General features: G+C 44.6%; 2 protein-coding genes across 2 annotated transcripts; both read right to left on the bottom strand.

The window, feature by feature from the left end:
* Positions 1-281: 281 nt before the first annotated feature.
* Positions 282-6,600, bottom strand: slc6a14 (solute carrier family 6 member 14). Its single transcript, XM_076024366.1, has 15 exons — positions 6,479-6,600; positions 5,796-5,940; positions 5,588-5,719; positions 4,206-4,367; positions 4,011-4,119; positions 3,742-3,874; positions 3,110-3,250; positions 2,883-3,018; positions 2,704-2,796; positions 2,500-2,625; positions 2,244-2,362; positions 1,349-1,448; positions 1,146-1,255; positions 833-1,000; positions 282-729 (listed from the first exon to the last, which is right to left on the bottom strand). Exons 1-15 carry the CDS (start codon positions 6,542-6,544, stop codon positions 574-576), a joined length of 1,896 nt encoding a protein of 631 aa, XP_075880481.1. The 5' UTR covers positions 6,545-6,600; the 3' UTR covers positions 282-573.
* A 2,421-nt stretch (positions 6,601-9,021) lies between these two features.
* Positions 9,022-12,961, bottom strand: fmoda (fibromodulin a). The gene is made up of 6 exons (XM_076024411.1): positions 12,807-12,961; positions 11,969-12,363; positions 10,999-11,121; positions 10,776-10,916; positions 10,422-10,689; positions 9,022-9,664 (listed from the first exon to the last, which is right to left on the bottom strand). The coding sequence occupies exons 2-6, from the start codon at positions 12,332-12,334 to the stop codon at positions 9,513-9,515; spliced, it is 1,050 nt and encodes a 349-aa protein (XP_075880526.1). The 5' UTR covers positions 12,335-12,363; positions 12,807-12,961; the 3' UTR covers positions 9,022-9,512.
* Positions 12,962-13,671: the final 710 nt, after the last annotated feature.

Below are 13,671 nucleotides of genomic sequence, written 5' to 3'. Positions count from 1 at the left end.
AACACTGATTTGCCTAGCAAAGTGACAGCAATTTTCAGCAGTGGTAAATGACAGTATAACGTGCTTCCACATGAAGCTGTTTCTAATATTTAGTATACCTTATCCATGTCACCAAAAGTTATTATTATTAGCATCATGCATCTCAGTAAATGTGCCAAATATGCACTGAGTGGTTATTCAGTGCTTATTGTTGCATATACACTACGTAGATAAGAGTCAACAGACTAGAAAGAGGAGTGCCAAAAGCTTTGACTGTGAACTACAAAAACAGACAATGAAAAAAGAATAAAAACTTTATTCATCAATGGTAAAACAATGCTACTACAGATTAAAAAAAAAATCATACATGTACCCTTTTTAAAATGCAGTACTTTTCTATCAAGATGCTGCCATTATTGCAAGATTTTAGTCATTAGTCAAAAAATACAGCGATTACATCATCGTCATTACTATTATGTTATTTTAATATTACGCTACAGAAATCACTCAATAAACCTTGACCTGTATAGGGCATCACAAGTTACGCTGTACAAATAAAAATGGGTTGTATAGTTGTCAAGTAAACAAGAGGAGTCAGAGCCATGAGCTGGAAATGGTGTTTACACGTACTTCCTGTTTGTTGCTATGTTGCAACTCAAGGCCGCTACACTCTTTGGAGTAGCGCCCCTTTCGGTGGACATCAAGGAAGGGATGCCACCCTTCAGACGGGGAGCAGGCTGTCCTCAGGCGCTGTGAAGAGATAGAACTTTTTAACGTCTTCTAAGATTCCAATTCACTAGGGAAACTTTGAAAATGGCAGCAGAACATTGGAGTTTTGCGCCTGCATACGCACCTTCCACAGGCTCCCTTCTGCTTTGATCAGTTTATACAAAGCCACCAAAGGGATCCAGACGAGGATAAACGAGGCCATGCACCATCCCACAGCCATACCCCAGACTGGGGGCTTTATGCCCGCATAAGAGGGAGGCGTTAACGTCATCAGAGACCAGACCAGGATCACCTACAGCAGACGGTTCCAAGCCACGTAGAGCAGTGGTTCAGTATGAATTTACAAAGACTTTTCTGGTTTCATTGTCATGGAATTATGGCTAAAACAATATTTTATGGGCAACACGTTCAGCTTAGTTTATCATTGCTGTGCCTACCATGATGATGCAGGGACTGATGCAAAACCAGCAGGCTCTCCACCACAGCCAGAAGGTGCAGCTCTTTTCTCCCAGCATCATCTCGAGGTCTTTGATCAGACGGTTCCCCCCTAGATGGCAAGAGCACGCCACAGTTTGACTCTAGGTCTCTCTGTCGCCTTCAAACATCGGCCCCTTATTGTTATCGTTGTGGTTATATTCACCATATATGTAGCAGAAACCAATGATCTCCAGGAGCACCAGGAACAGCACCACCCAGCTGGCAGCAAACTGGTCGATTAGAGTCACCCAGTATATTCCCGCCTGGATCCAACACACATGGTGATGATATTAAAATGTCATACAAAAGTCACATTGTTCTGATAATGATACGTTCCTTGAAGGTTAAGTGTGTAGTATTTGGAGATTTTGAAGAAGAAACAGCAACATCATGTGGTTACATTTTAGACTGCCGTGACTTTCACTCTGTTCCCCTCCTGAGTTTGCCAGTGAGCTACAGTGGCCTGCGCACCCAAACCTGGATACCTCGTCCACTGTCTTCTGCATTGGTTTATTTAAAGAGGTGAGCAATCACAATAATTACAGGTACTACCCGAAAAATTAGAATATCAAGTAAAAGTTGTTTTATTTGGGCAATTTAACATAAAAGATAAAACCAACAAATTTTATTGAGCCATTACACGCAAAGTGACATATCTCAAGCAGTTCTTTGTTGTACCTTTGCTGATTAAGATCTTCAGCTTATTAAAACCACAAACCCACAAACTCAGAAAATGATTATAAAATTTGAGGGGTTTTTTTAAGCTGCAAGACCTGATCAGCAAAATCCAAAGAAATAAAAACTTGAAATATATTGATTTGCATTTTATTCGTTTATATAATAGGTCAAATTCACCTTTTAAGTTGAATTGCAGAAATACAACAACCTTTTCAGGATATTCTAATTTTCTGGGTAGTACCTGTACATAACTCGCAGTCAGGCGGGCTAGAATGTCCACACCCGGCTTCCTTAAAATATGGGGGTGCAAAAAAGTTGCTTCAATAAAGTCAAGGATGCTAAACAAAGCACTTGGAAGTGGACATAAGACGAGACCTTACTCTTGTGACACATGGGAGGCCCAGCAGGTAGAGGACAGCGCATGTTGCGAATGTCAGTAAAATGCGCTTAGATTTGAAGACTTGGGGGAAGCTGTCCTGCAGGCTGGTGGTGATCACCTCTGAGTGAAGATGAGAGAGGGAGAGAGAGAGAGAGAGATGTCTCGCGATGCACCAGTCAAAGGCAACAGCAGCGCTTCTGGACCACCGCTGGTTGCTGCCGTTGCACCAAAGAATCAACGTCAAGTGAACTTCTCACCGATGCTTGTGAACTGTGAGTCCAGACCAACAGTCAGAAGCATAAAGAAGAAGAGGACGGACCAGAGCGGAGAGATGGGTAGCTTGGACAGAGCGTCTGGATATGCGATGAACGCCAAACCAAACCCTGCATGACGACAGAAGCAACGCGTCAGGAGCAGAAAAATACACTTTTTTTTGGATGAGTGATGTGAGTCTTCCCGACCTTCGTTCACCACCTCTCCAACGGGCATCTTGTAGTAATAAGCCATGTGACCCAAGATTGAAAATATGGCGAATCCAGCTAAAACACTGGTGCCTGAGAGGAAGCAGAATAACAGGGATCCTCGTGATGCTGTAAGACTGACCCCTCCCCACTACACTGCTGACCTGTGGTGCTCCTACCAGCATTAGTGAGCGTTATGATGAAGGCATCTTTGAACACGTTGTTGTGGAAGTTGTTGTAAGAAGCGAGAGTCATGACTCCTCCCCAACCGATGGACAGGGAATAGAAAGTCTGAGTCGCCGCGTCTTTCCAAACCTGAAAGTCAAATTGAATTTAAAATGTTGTTTTTCTTTCCCATGCCCTTCAAAGATGTTGCTCACAGATGATCTGGCTCTTTGTCTGTCACCTGTGCGTCCGTCAACTTGGTCAAATTGGACTGGGAACCAATGTAGAACTCAATGCCGTCTCTGGCTCCCTCTAGTGTCACGCCTCTGATCAGCAGGATGACAATCACCACGTATGGAAACGTGGCTGTGAAATAGACCACCTGCGGCAGGAAACGAAACGTAGGAGAAAAAAAGGATATTATATAGAAATGTGTTACTGCCAATATATTTTTAAGCCATTTCTCACATACAGGAAGCATTTTCTTCCCCCAATTCTTCCTGTTGCATTTTTTGATATTTTTATCTCAAATCTGCAACAAATCTATGCCTTTCTCCAAAATTATGTTTTGCAGTGAGATAATTTTCTTGCACTATTAACTTGGAGTTGCAATTGTATTTCGACATCATACAAAATTGTTAACAATCCTGAATAGCAAACAAACCTTCAGCACCTAATGTGTTTGAAGTTCCATGTTTTCTGTCTGTTTATCTTCCCTGTTTTTTGTTGTTGTTTTTTTTTTTAATGAATCAGCCACTGCCTGAAGTTTTCTCGTGCAATTAAAGTAATAATAAAAACAGTTTGGAAAACATGGGGAGTGGAACAACTGATTGTTGCTGCTCTGGACTCCCCCTGAGGTGAATTCTGACTCACTTTGCCTGACGACTTGATGCCTTTCATGAGTGACGCAGCCACCAGAATGGTGCTGAGCAGCAGGCAGAGGGCCAAGTGCCAAACCACAGGCCCTGTCTCATCCAGACCGCTGGACCTCTGCAGAGCCACGTTACTGACAAAAGAACAGACAAGACAGGCAGTCACAAAAGCAGCTGCTTTTACACATGTTCACTTGAGCTTGTGTGTGTGTGTGTGTGTGTGTGTGTGTGTGTGTGTGTGTGTGTGTGTGGTGTGCGTGTGTTTCTCACTCCCAGTACTGCTCGCTTGGGCTCTGCAACATCACAAGGCTGGATGGTGGACATGTGCTGTTCTCCTGAGTCCAGTTGGTCAGAATGACACCGCTTACATTGCAAATCACTAAAAAACCAAAAGACAGGTTATTATAATGTTTCCAGTTCTCCAGACTTGGGCTGTGAATCAGGGGAACGGGGTGAGAGAGGCACCTGTTGACACGTCAGTGCAGTTACTGTCAGCCCAACTGGAGCAGCCGGTCCACGGCAGAGGAGATTGGAAGGAGGCGAACATGTAGTACAAGCTGTAGGCGATGATGACGTTATAGTAGATTGCCACTATCATCGTGACCATCACCATCGAGATGCCAACACCTGGATGGAGAGGTTCAGAGGATCTGTGTCATTAGGAGGACTTTTCTTTTAAGGCTTCAAGACCATGAAGTTAAATTTTAAAGACTATTCTGTGAATTTTGATCTGAAGTGATTGAGGATTATCTCCCTTTGTTGTGTAAACTCATTTTCCATGGACACTTTTGATAGTTAAGGAAAACTGAATTGAATCCAAGCGTTTAATCGTTGAATTTTATTTAAACAACAAAAACAACAACAACAATCTTCACTTCTTGCCAAGCCTATGAATTTCATTCTGTGGCAGTAGTTTTTGCAGCTAATTAGCTGTGAAGTGAGGGTAATAATACTCTCAAAATGTCATGAAAAAAAGACCCTAAGGAGAAAAAAAAATAATCTAAAGCTGCATGGCGAGTCCTTCACTCACTGCTGCACACGAGACGTCAAGACACGGCATGCCGACGTCAAGACACGGCATGTATAGCTCACTAGCTCCCTCTAATGGAAGGGATGCAACAGTGGATTCCATGCGCCGCTGCTCAAAGCGGCTCTTTCTTTGAGCGTCCTGGATTTCCTCTGCACCGCCCCCCTCCACACAACACTGACCCCAGGGGTCAAAATCATCTCGGTGAGGCTGCTTCGTGGTCAGTGCTCGAGCCATTAAGCCCAGTGGTTCTCAGCTGGTGGAGTCTCAGGAGTCCCATTTATTTTTTTTATGGCTTATCATGAAGTCAACCCTAAATTTATTCCGCAAAAAAATGCTAGCCCACTGTCATGTCTAGAAAATAAATTATTGAAATGATTTAATGAAATTGTGTGTCCTGCAAAATAAATGTCCAATATTTTCTCTATAAATATATATGCTTTTTAAATAAATAAAAAATGGAAACTGCTCATGAAGACGCAACCTAATCAAAACAGCTCTGCGACCCACTTTTGGGTTTTGACCCACCAGTTCACAGACACTGACTGCACCGCTTCTTCTTCTTACATAGTTTATTGCTCGAACTGTTGTGAAACTGACAATCACCACAAATCTTCCTTCTCCCAGGCACTTATAACCACACAGAGGTCTTAAAGTCTTTAAAACCAGACGACCCAAAGCTCACCTCAGGTCACCAGTCTTTAGAACATAAAAGGGTTTTTTTTTTAAGCACCGCTGTTGATGATCAACCAACAGCCTGCTCTTATCTCCACCTCTCCTGCCTGATCAGTCTCAGAGCCCGCAGGCCGCTCAGTCTCACCCTGCAGTATCGGCGCCGCTCTCCACACAGTTATTGAACCCTGGCTGCAGAACTGTCCCACGGCGCTCTCCAAGAAGTAGAGAGGGATCCCGGTCACCACCAGCATCAGAAAGTAAGGGATGAGGAAGGCACCTGCTCAGATGAGGGATGGGTTAGGGAGTCAGGTTGCCAACAGGGGGCGATCACGGGTGAGGCGCAGTCGATGTACCTCCGCCGTTCTTGTAGGCCAGGTAAGGAAACCTCCAGATGTTTCCCAGGCCAACAGCGTAGCCAACAGTGGAGAGGATGTACTCCCTCTTGCTGGACCAGTTTCCCCGCTCGACATTCTCGTCGCCATCGTCCACGTGTGGGTCCTGCAGTTGAGAAACTTGTTAATGCTATGCAGTTTTGGGAGAGGGGAAAAATAGTTTAGCAAAGTGATTTTCTGAAATGGGCAGATTTGAAACTACTCTGCAATGAATGAATGCTGGAAGCAAAATGGCCAAAATTCTGTAAATCAGTCGAGCGTGAAATATTTTCTTTTCCCTTTTTACAAACACGGGATTTGGCATATTCACTATCAGTTCAGCCCTAAAGTAATTGCTTGGCTCCATCACCACTTTAAGACATTTCACTTTACATTCATCGCTTTGATAAAACAATAAATTGAAGTTTTGTTTCTCTTGCACTCCACAAAAACACACTTTCCGCATGGATACACCACAATGTTGAAGCACAAATAGATTTTGATTTTTTTTGCCCTCCTCTTAAACCATCAGAATTAAATCTTGAGATCAAACTGCTACTTTTAAACGCAAAAATGTTGATTTTGTTATTTATCTCCTACAGAATCATGCACCTCCCTCCTCTTCCCTCAAATCCAGGGCTGGAGCGGCAGGTTGGAAATCTCACCTGCTCGTCAACGGAAGGATTCCTGAATATCAAACCTTTGATGGTGTTCCAGCCGTATTCCTTCATGTTTTCTCCGCTGTTGCTGCTCTTTAGGAGAACTTTGGATCTGTCAGGTGAGTCACTTTTTAAAGGCTCCACGCCCCTCGACCTCCAAAACCACGGCGGACAAGGATGTTTTCAGAGCCAATCACCTGTTACAGACCCTCCCCCACTGGCTGATTCTGTGTGAGCAGGTGTGTGTGTGTGTGTGTGTGTGTGTGTGTGTGTGTGTGTGTGTGTGTGCGTGCGTGCGCGCCTGTGCGTGTGTGTGAGTGAACACGCCTTTCGTCTCCTGTGAAGCCGCTGTTGTGACCAAAGATGAGGCCTGGACCTCATCCTGGTCAGTGACATCTTCACATAATCGCTGACCGTTAGCCTAAGTATGTGTGTGTCACCCATAACTAGTCCTACATAATGCGACCACAACCAAGTCAGACTACAGGTCCGGTCACATGGAGACAGACAGAAAAGTCTCCCTTCACCTCCCTCTTCATCCAGAGATAATTAGGAAGCATCTTTCATTTATAGTAACCATAAATAAACAGGTTCTAATGACCCTTAAGGCTGACAATAACCATTTAATACTAGTTTACATGGCCAGTACATTTAGGTATAAGCAGTTATCCTAGATCAGGTGACCAAAATCAAAACCTGAAAAAGGCTTGCACTCTTTTTTCTTTTTACTGCCAAAAGCAATACTTGTTTTTATGAGCCACTACAAAATAAAAGAGAAAAACATTAACCGTCTGTCAACGTTGCTGCTTTTTAAGGCTTTCCGAACAAATAAACCTAGTTGAGGGTGACCGAGAACTGAGTTTTATGGCTTGATTGATACAAAACAAGAATGTGAAAGTCACAAAGCAATCATCTTTTCAGCCTTTCAACCAGCATTTACTGATAATCTCTTCTGAATCCACTTTGGATGTGATGGCAAAAAAAAAAAATGCTTTAATTTAAGATTTAGGAGTGATCGCTAATGTGCCTGCATGCAAGTTCACAGCACAGCACCATCATCAGGCTAAAGTTAGATCCACAGCAAACGCATTTGTCTCCCAGGTGTGGAAAAACGGGAATCCCTATTTTTTAAAAATACATTTTTGCCAGGGAGGTGGCGACACGGTGGCGCAGTGGTTAGCGCTGCCGCCTCACAGCAAGAAGGTTGTGGGTTCGATTCTGGGGCCCGGACCTGAGACCTTTCTGTGTGGAGTTTGCATGTTCTCCCTGTGTCTGCGTGGGTTCTCTCCGGGTTCTCTGGCTTCCTCCCACACTCCAAAAAGAGGTCAATTGAACACTCTAAATTGTCTGTAGGTGTGAATGGTTGTCTGTTTCTATGTGGCCCTGTGATGAACTGGCAACTTGTCCAGGGTGTCACCTGCCTTTGCCCTAAGACAGCTGGGATAGGCTTCAGCAGACCCCCGGGACCCTGACCTCGGGACTAAGCGGGTATGGAAAATGGATGGATGGAATTTTTGCCATGACAGCTTTTGCCTTTAATAGTGAGATTGTGGCTAAATAACAAAGTTAAAGATATTTAAATATTCCAATATCTCCATATCTGGTGGCTTCACAGTGATGGCCTTTGCTGTTATTAAAGGTGCTGATGTGCTGGCTGTTATTACCAGCAACAGTCGGGCGTGGCAGCTTTGCACTGCTGCTCTGGGACCTCGGCAACCTGTTGTTACTATTTCAGTTTTTGAGTTATTTTGGTTGGTGATGCGGCACCACCAACTCACCGCAGCGCCAGTGATGTCCAGCAGTTATCGGATCTCCTCTTGGAGGCCACAGATTACACAACACAGTGGTGGGGAAACACATTGTAAATAAAGACGTCCTGAGTTCCTGCGAATGACAAACAAGCTCACAAACAGAAGGTCGTCTCCAGGGAAGAAAACTAAATGATTAACCACAAAATTCTCCTCTTAGTGCACAAGGTCAAGTTTCCGGGGTTCGACGTTTGACCTGTAAATCTACTTTAATGTGGAGGGGGAGGAGGAAGTCTGTGAGATCATCTACTGTGAGCAGAAGGTGTATGTCATCACGTTCCATCCCAATTAACCCGAAGCTGAAACGTGTTTATTTAACAGCCAGAATGTGTGTCAACGGGCCTTGAATCGGAAAAGAACTGATTCTCTGAATAGAAGCACTCAGATTTTGTCTTGAACAAACTGTCTACTAGTGCCACTGTGTTTTTGTTGAATCCACCTGTAAAATCTCGGAAGCAAAGCCATCAAATCCCTCATGCAAGGCTGACCCAGTAAAATGCAAAACACCGGATGTAGTCAGCAATAAAAACAGGTGCAATGGACTGAACTTCTGCTTGGAAGCATTGAACTTCTGCATTAAATGGCTCATAGAGCATGTTAGAACTCATAAACCTTCACCTCTTTTTGTGTGTGTGTGTGTGTCTGATTTTCTATGGTAAACATTGTGTATAGTTGACACAAGTGACACAATCATGCATCTATGTCAATCCAAACTGTCTTTATTGCTACAAAACAAAGCTTGTGAACAGAAGGGATCAGTTTGCAAGACGTTTCTCTTGAGGTGACAAAAAAACAGTCATGCTTCTCGGGAGACTAATGATTCAAAACTTTTATGAACGCATTCTCACTGGCGTTACAACCCCTGGCGCGTATCAACATCAACAACACAGCAAAAACAAAACAAAACATAAAGCAATGCATGCATTTATCTGCTACATGGGAAAAACAAAGACACGGATTACAGAGATCATTGATCCTTTGAAGCATAAACAGGATCAGGGTCAGATCGTTTCCAAAGAGCAAAACATTACTGAGCTTAAAGACTTTATTTAGAGAGTTCCACTGATTTGAACTAGAATGATTGAGAGACTCTGAGTTCCACATCGTCCATTAAACAGTCTTATATGATTCTCATGGGTTTTTACAGGGCAGCCTGTGCCACCTCAGCTTTGGCACATGCTAACACGAGGCAAGGCTCCCGGGTTCAAACTTGGGGTGGGAGCGTCTGCGGCTCAGACCTCGATGGAGGAGGCCTGGCGGAGGCAGAGGGACGACTCCGACGGGACGTCCTGGAGGCTGATCTCGTTGCCGTCCAGCCGCAGTGTCTGCAGCCTGGAGAAGTTGGTCACGTCCATCACACTGCAGAAGCTCCCCAGGGTGAACTCTGGAGGGACGGGACAGTGAGGAGGTTGGCGGTTAACATCCAGTTTCCAGGGGAGAAGTTCTGTAAGCACCTCAGCTTGGGGTTTATATGAAAATAAGGTTAATTACGTTGAAATTAAAATGTTGCTGCAAGGTTTTAACTCTGAGTCAATAATTCAAGTCTTGGTGGAAGTTATTGAACGATTTTGAAAATAACAGTGCCATCTAGTGGTCAGATTTTAGATTGCAACACTCATTCGCTCACCCTCCCTCCCCTGAGCTTGCCAGTGAACTACGATGGCCTGTACACACAAACCTGGGTACCTTATCCACCTTCTTTGTTGGTTTATTTGAGGATTCAAGCCTTAATATGAAACACGCTGTCTGGATTGTCCACACTCGGCTTCCTCAGAAATATAGTGGTGCAAGATGGCAGCTAACTGGGAGCGAGACCCTTGCTCTATGTATATTTCTTTTATATAAATAAGAACCATTCTATGGGTATGAAAACCAAATTGGTTTTATTGTACTGCGAGTAAACACTTTTATCAATATATTCAGGCGCAGTATGTTAAGCTTTAACCAATATAAAAAAATATAAAAATCGTAAATAAGGCCATATTTTAAGCCTTAAATTAGAAATGCATGCAATATCTGGACAACTTGACTGTTTGGGTTTGATCAAAGAACATCAAAAAGTGTTCATCCAGCCAGTTCTAAGATCACCTATTTACCCGCTGCTAAGTGCGAGCTGATTATACAAAAAAAGAGATGGAGACCTTTGATCTGGTTGGCCTGCAGGTAGAGGTGCTGCAGTGTGCCGCTGACTGGAGGGATCCTCTCCAGCTTGTTGTAGCTCAGGTCCAGCTCCACCAGCCCTGTCACGTTGAAGGTGTGGGGCGGGATGCCCTTGTCGGTCAGCTGGTTGTGGGCCATCCTCACGTACTGTAGCTGAGTCAGGCGGCTCAGGAAGCTCTCAGGCAGAGAGTCGATGGAGTTGGACTCCATGTAGAGCTGGTGCAGGTGTTCAGGGAGAGCCTCCGGGACCTGGGGGGCGTTTATGAAAATGGATGCGGAAGGACTTCCTTTTTTTTTGTTGACATTCATGTCATGAGACATTTTCAAACAATCACCTTTGTCAGCTGGTTGCTGCTGACGTCCAGCAGCGTGAGGGACGTCAGCGCCTTCAGGGACGAGCCTATGTCTTTGATGGCGTTGGCGTTAAGATACAGGACGGTGAGGTTGTCCATGCCCTCCACGTCTGCAGCAATCACCTGCCAAAAGTGTTGGTTACTATTTTCATAGATCAAGGTACAAATTCGGAGGGGTGTAAAAAATAAAATAAAAAAAGGTTACCTGTTCAATCTTGTTGTGGTTGAGCCTCAGGTCTTTGAGGCTGCGGGGGAGTTCCGTGGGGATACTGGTCAAGTTATTATGCTGTAGGTATAAACGCTCCAGATTCTCCAGCTTCAGAAAAGCCTGTAGAATTGTAGAGGCGAAATGAAGCATATATACATCATTGTTTTTGTTTTCAGTCAGCTAACTGGAATAGCCGAGTGATGCTAGCACTGCTATACTGCCAAAATAGTTTCCAGATGGTGTCACCATCTTGGTTACAATCTAACTCCTCCTCCCTGGCATCATCGCTGACATCTGTCTGGTTGTATAACAATCTTTTTTCTCCACAGCTTTTCAAAGAATTCAAAGAGCTACAGATGGTTAACAAAGCCTTTGATTTATGGCCATGATTTAGAAGTCCCATACTATAGCCATTTTATCCACTGGAGCAGCCCTGATCAATTAAAGATCTACAGAAAACGGTGTATTTAACCCTGTGTTTACAGCCTCCTACAACAAACACCAGCTCAGTTCTAACTTCTTGTTACAATGATTGCTTCTTGGACCTTCTACATGGTTGGAAGAGGACAGGTGGAGGTGGCAGTTTTGCCACTCGTCCTTGGAAAAACAGATCAGCAAAGCATGTGTGCCCTTTGTGACATCCCAAGGGGCTGATTTCCAAAACTTTGTGTTTTACCTGGCACTTTCTTAAAAGGTGGATCAAACAAAAAATGTGAAGGACAAGACTTTTCTTAATTGATATGATAGAAACAACTCATTCATGGTAGAAAATGTAAAGCAATTTTTAACCTTCAAATCTCAAAAATAACATTGAAACGCTGGTAACACTTTAAAGGTGACAGCTTCTCTAACATAATCTTCGTCTCCGCCACCTACCAATCATCTGGCGACTAGCCTGACCAGCGCAATGACATCATCCTCCGCGCCACACATGCGGCTCTCTGTGACCTCAACGCTCGAGTTTTACCTTCTTGCCGACGGCTTCCGAGGTCAGCTGGTTGTGGTGCATCATGAGCCACACCAGGCTGGTGGCATTGTCCAGAGCTGAGTCAGACACAGCTGTGATGGCGTTGTTTTGGAGGTACAGGTATTTCACGTGGGAGGGAATGGCTGGCATGGCCGTCAGGCCCCGCCCATTGCAGTACATGGCCATGGGAAATGTCGGGGGGCAATCGCACTCTTCGGGGCATGTCCACCCCGAGCCGCCTGCCTGCAGGGAAGCAGAGTGATATCTCTGGCTCTGGGGGCCATAGAGCCAGGCGAAGGGGTCCGACCGTTCGCAGAGTGAGACGGGAAGCAGGGTGGACAGGAGGACGACAACCAGCACGCGCATGGTGGAGAGTCAAATCTTAAAAACAAAATCTGAAAACAAAAACAAAAAACGCAGACAATCAACATCAGAGTCAGTGTGCAGAACTATTCTTTTCTGTTGTGCTTTGATAGCAAGTTAATCCTATTAAGTTGGTCTGCTTCCAATCTCTGGGTCCGGTTTGAAAATAAAACCTCCTGCAGAGAAGAACATTCTTAGAGTTCTTAATTCACCAGGACTCCACAGAGGAAGCATGAAAAAAGGGAAGAAAAAAACTTTATTAGGTACCAGTTTAGATCCTGGTTCAAACTGGTTAATCCAAACTTTGAGGCAATTTATCTAACAAAAACAAATTCTAGAGCAAAAACATAAGCATGACTGTAAATGTTTCCTACAAGATTTGACTGAAAACCCCTACAAATGCAGGTCCACACACAAACAGACAGACAGGCAGACACACACACACACACACACACACACACACACACACCCCTACCTGATTAGAGCGGCCCTCCTCGTCCCCTCTCTGCCTCAGCTCGCTCAGGACTGGATCAGACTTGGACAAAACACTTGGTCAAAAAACTTTTCCTCCCCTCCCTGCTCTCCCTTTCATCCAGCCGCCCCCTCTCTCCATCCCTCCTCCGCTGCCTCCCTTCCACCCCTTTTATCTGCGAACGCCTGCGCCCCACTTTCTGTGCAGCCAAGCGTGGCCCCCGACACCCGGAGCCAGCTCTGCGGCGGGAGCCCTCCTTTTCTCTGGGACTTTTCTTCAATATCTGGCTGTGAAAGCCATTTGACCACTCAAGCTCACTGGGTCGGAGACAGGAAATGATTGCTTCTTCTTTTTTTTTTTTTTTTTTTTAAACAATGCTGTAGTCGACTGTGCTAAAGGCTAATGGTGCTGTTTGCTGCAGCAAAAATGGAAACCATTTAGTGAAAATTTGAGTTCAACTTTAACTGAAAATGCTGTTGCGTAGAGGAACCTTGTGTACTGCAGGTATGATTGTATGGTGACAGATTCAGCGACTGTGTTGTCAGTAATGAGGCAGGCCCGTGTTTCTGTTGAGGGTCATTTTTGCTGATCATTTTACATGTGGTAAAACAATGTCTAACGCTGCATGGCGCTCATTCGACTTAACAAAGGGGATTTTCTGTGGAAGAGGCGGCTCCTCCTCGGCTTCATTCCTCTCGAGCTGCCCTAACTTCTTGTAAAGGGTTAAATGGAAACACGTGTCAGTGCACGACGGTCCCCCTCATATCTTGCACGTCTGGGCCCCTTCCTGCTCTCGGGTCAGCGACGCCATCCGAGGCTCTTCCACCGAAAGAAGCAAAAATAATAAGCTTCGCTATTCGGTTCTCGT

Source organism: Nelusetta ayraudi, unplaced genomic scaffold, assembly GCF_046127955.1.
Source record: "Nelusetta ayraudi isolate G7.1 ecotype Tasmania unplaced genomic scaffold, CSIRO-AGI_Nayr_v1 ptg000017l, whole genome shotgun sequence".
Lineage (NCBI taxonomy): Eukaryota > Metazoa > Chordata > Actinopteri > Tetraodontiformes > Monacanthidae > Nelusetta > Nelusetta ayraudi.
This window is presented reverse-complemented; position numbering and strand designations above follow the sequence as displayed.

Excerpts from the sequence above, each read along its gene's own strand:
- slc6a14 (XM_076024366.1), bottom strand. The coding sequence starts at position 6,544 with ATGAAGGAATACGGCTGGAACACCATCAAAGGTTTGATATTCAGGAAT. Across the intron at positions 2,626-2,703 it reads TGGAGAGGTGGTGAACGAAG|GGTTTGGTTTGGCGTTCATC; the intron begins GTCGGGAAGACT and ends GTCGTCATGCAG. Across the intron at positions 2,363-2,499 it reads CTCACAGTTCACAAGCATCG|AGGTGATCACCACCAGCCTG; the intron begins GTGAGAAGTTCA and ends ATCTTCACTCAG.
- fmoda (XM_076024411.1), bottom strand. The coding sequence starts at position 12,334 with ATGCGCGTGCTGGTTGTCGTCCTCCTGTCCACCCTGCTTCCCGTCTCA. Across the intron at positions 11,122-11,968 it reads CGGAAGCCGTCGGCAAGAAG|GCTTTTCTGAAGCTGGAGAA; the intron begins GTAAAACTCGAG and ends ACAATTCTACAG. Across the intron at positions 10,917-10,998 it reads ACCACAACAAGATTGAACAG|GTGATTGCTGCAGACGTGGA; the intron begins GTAACCTTTTTT and ends CACTTTTGGCAG.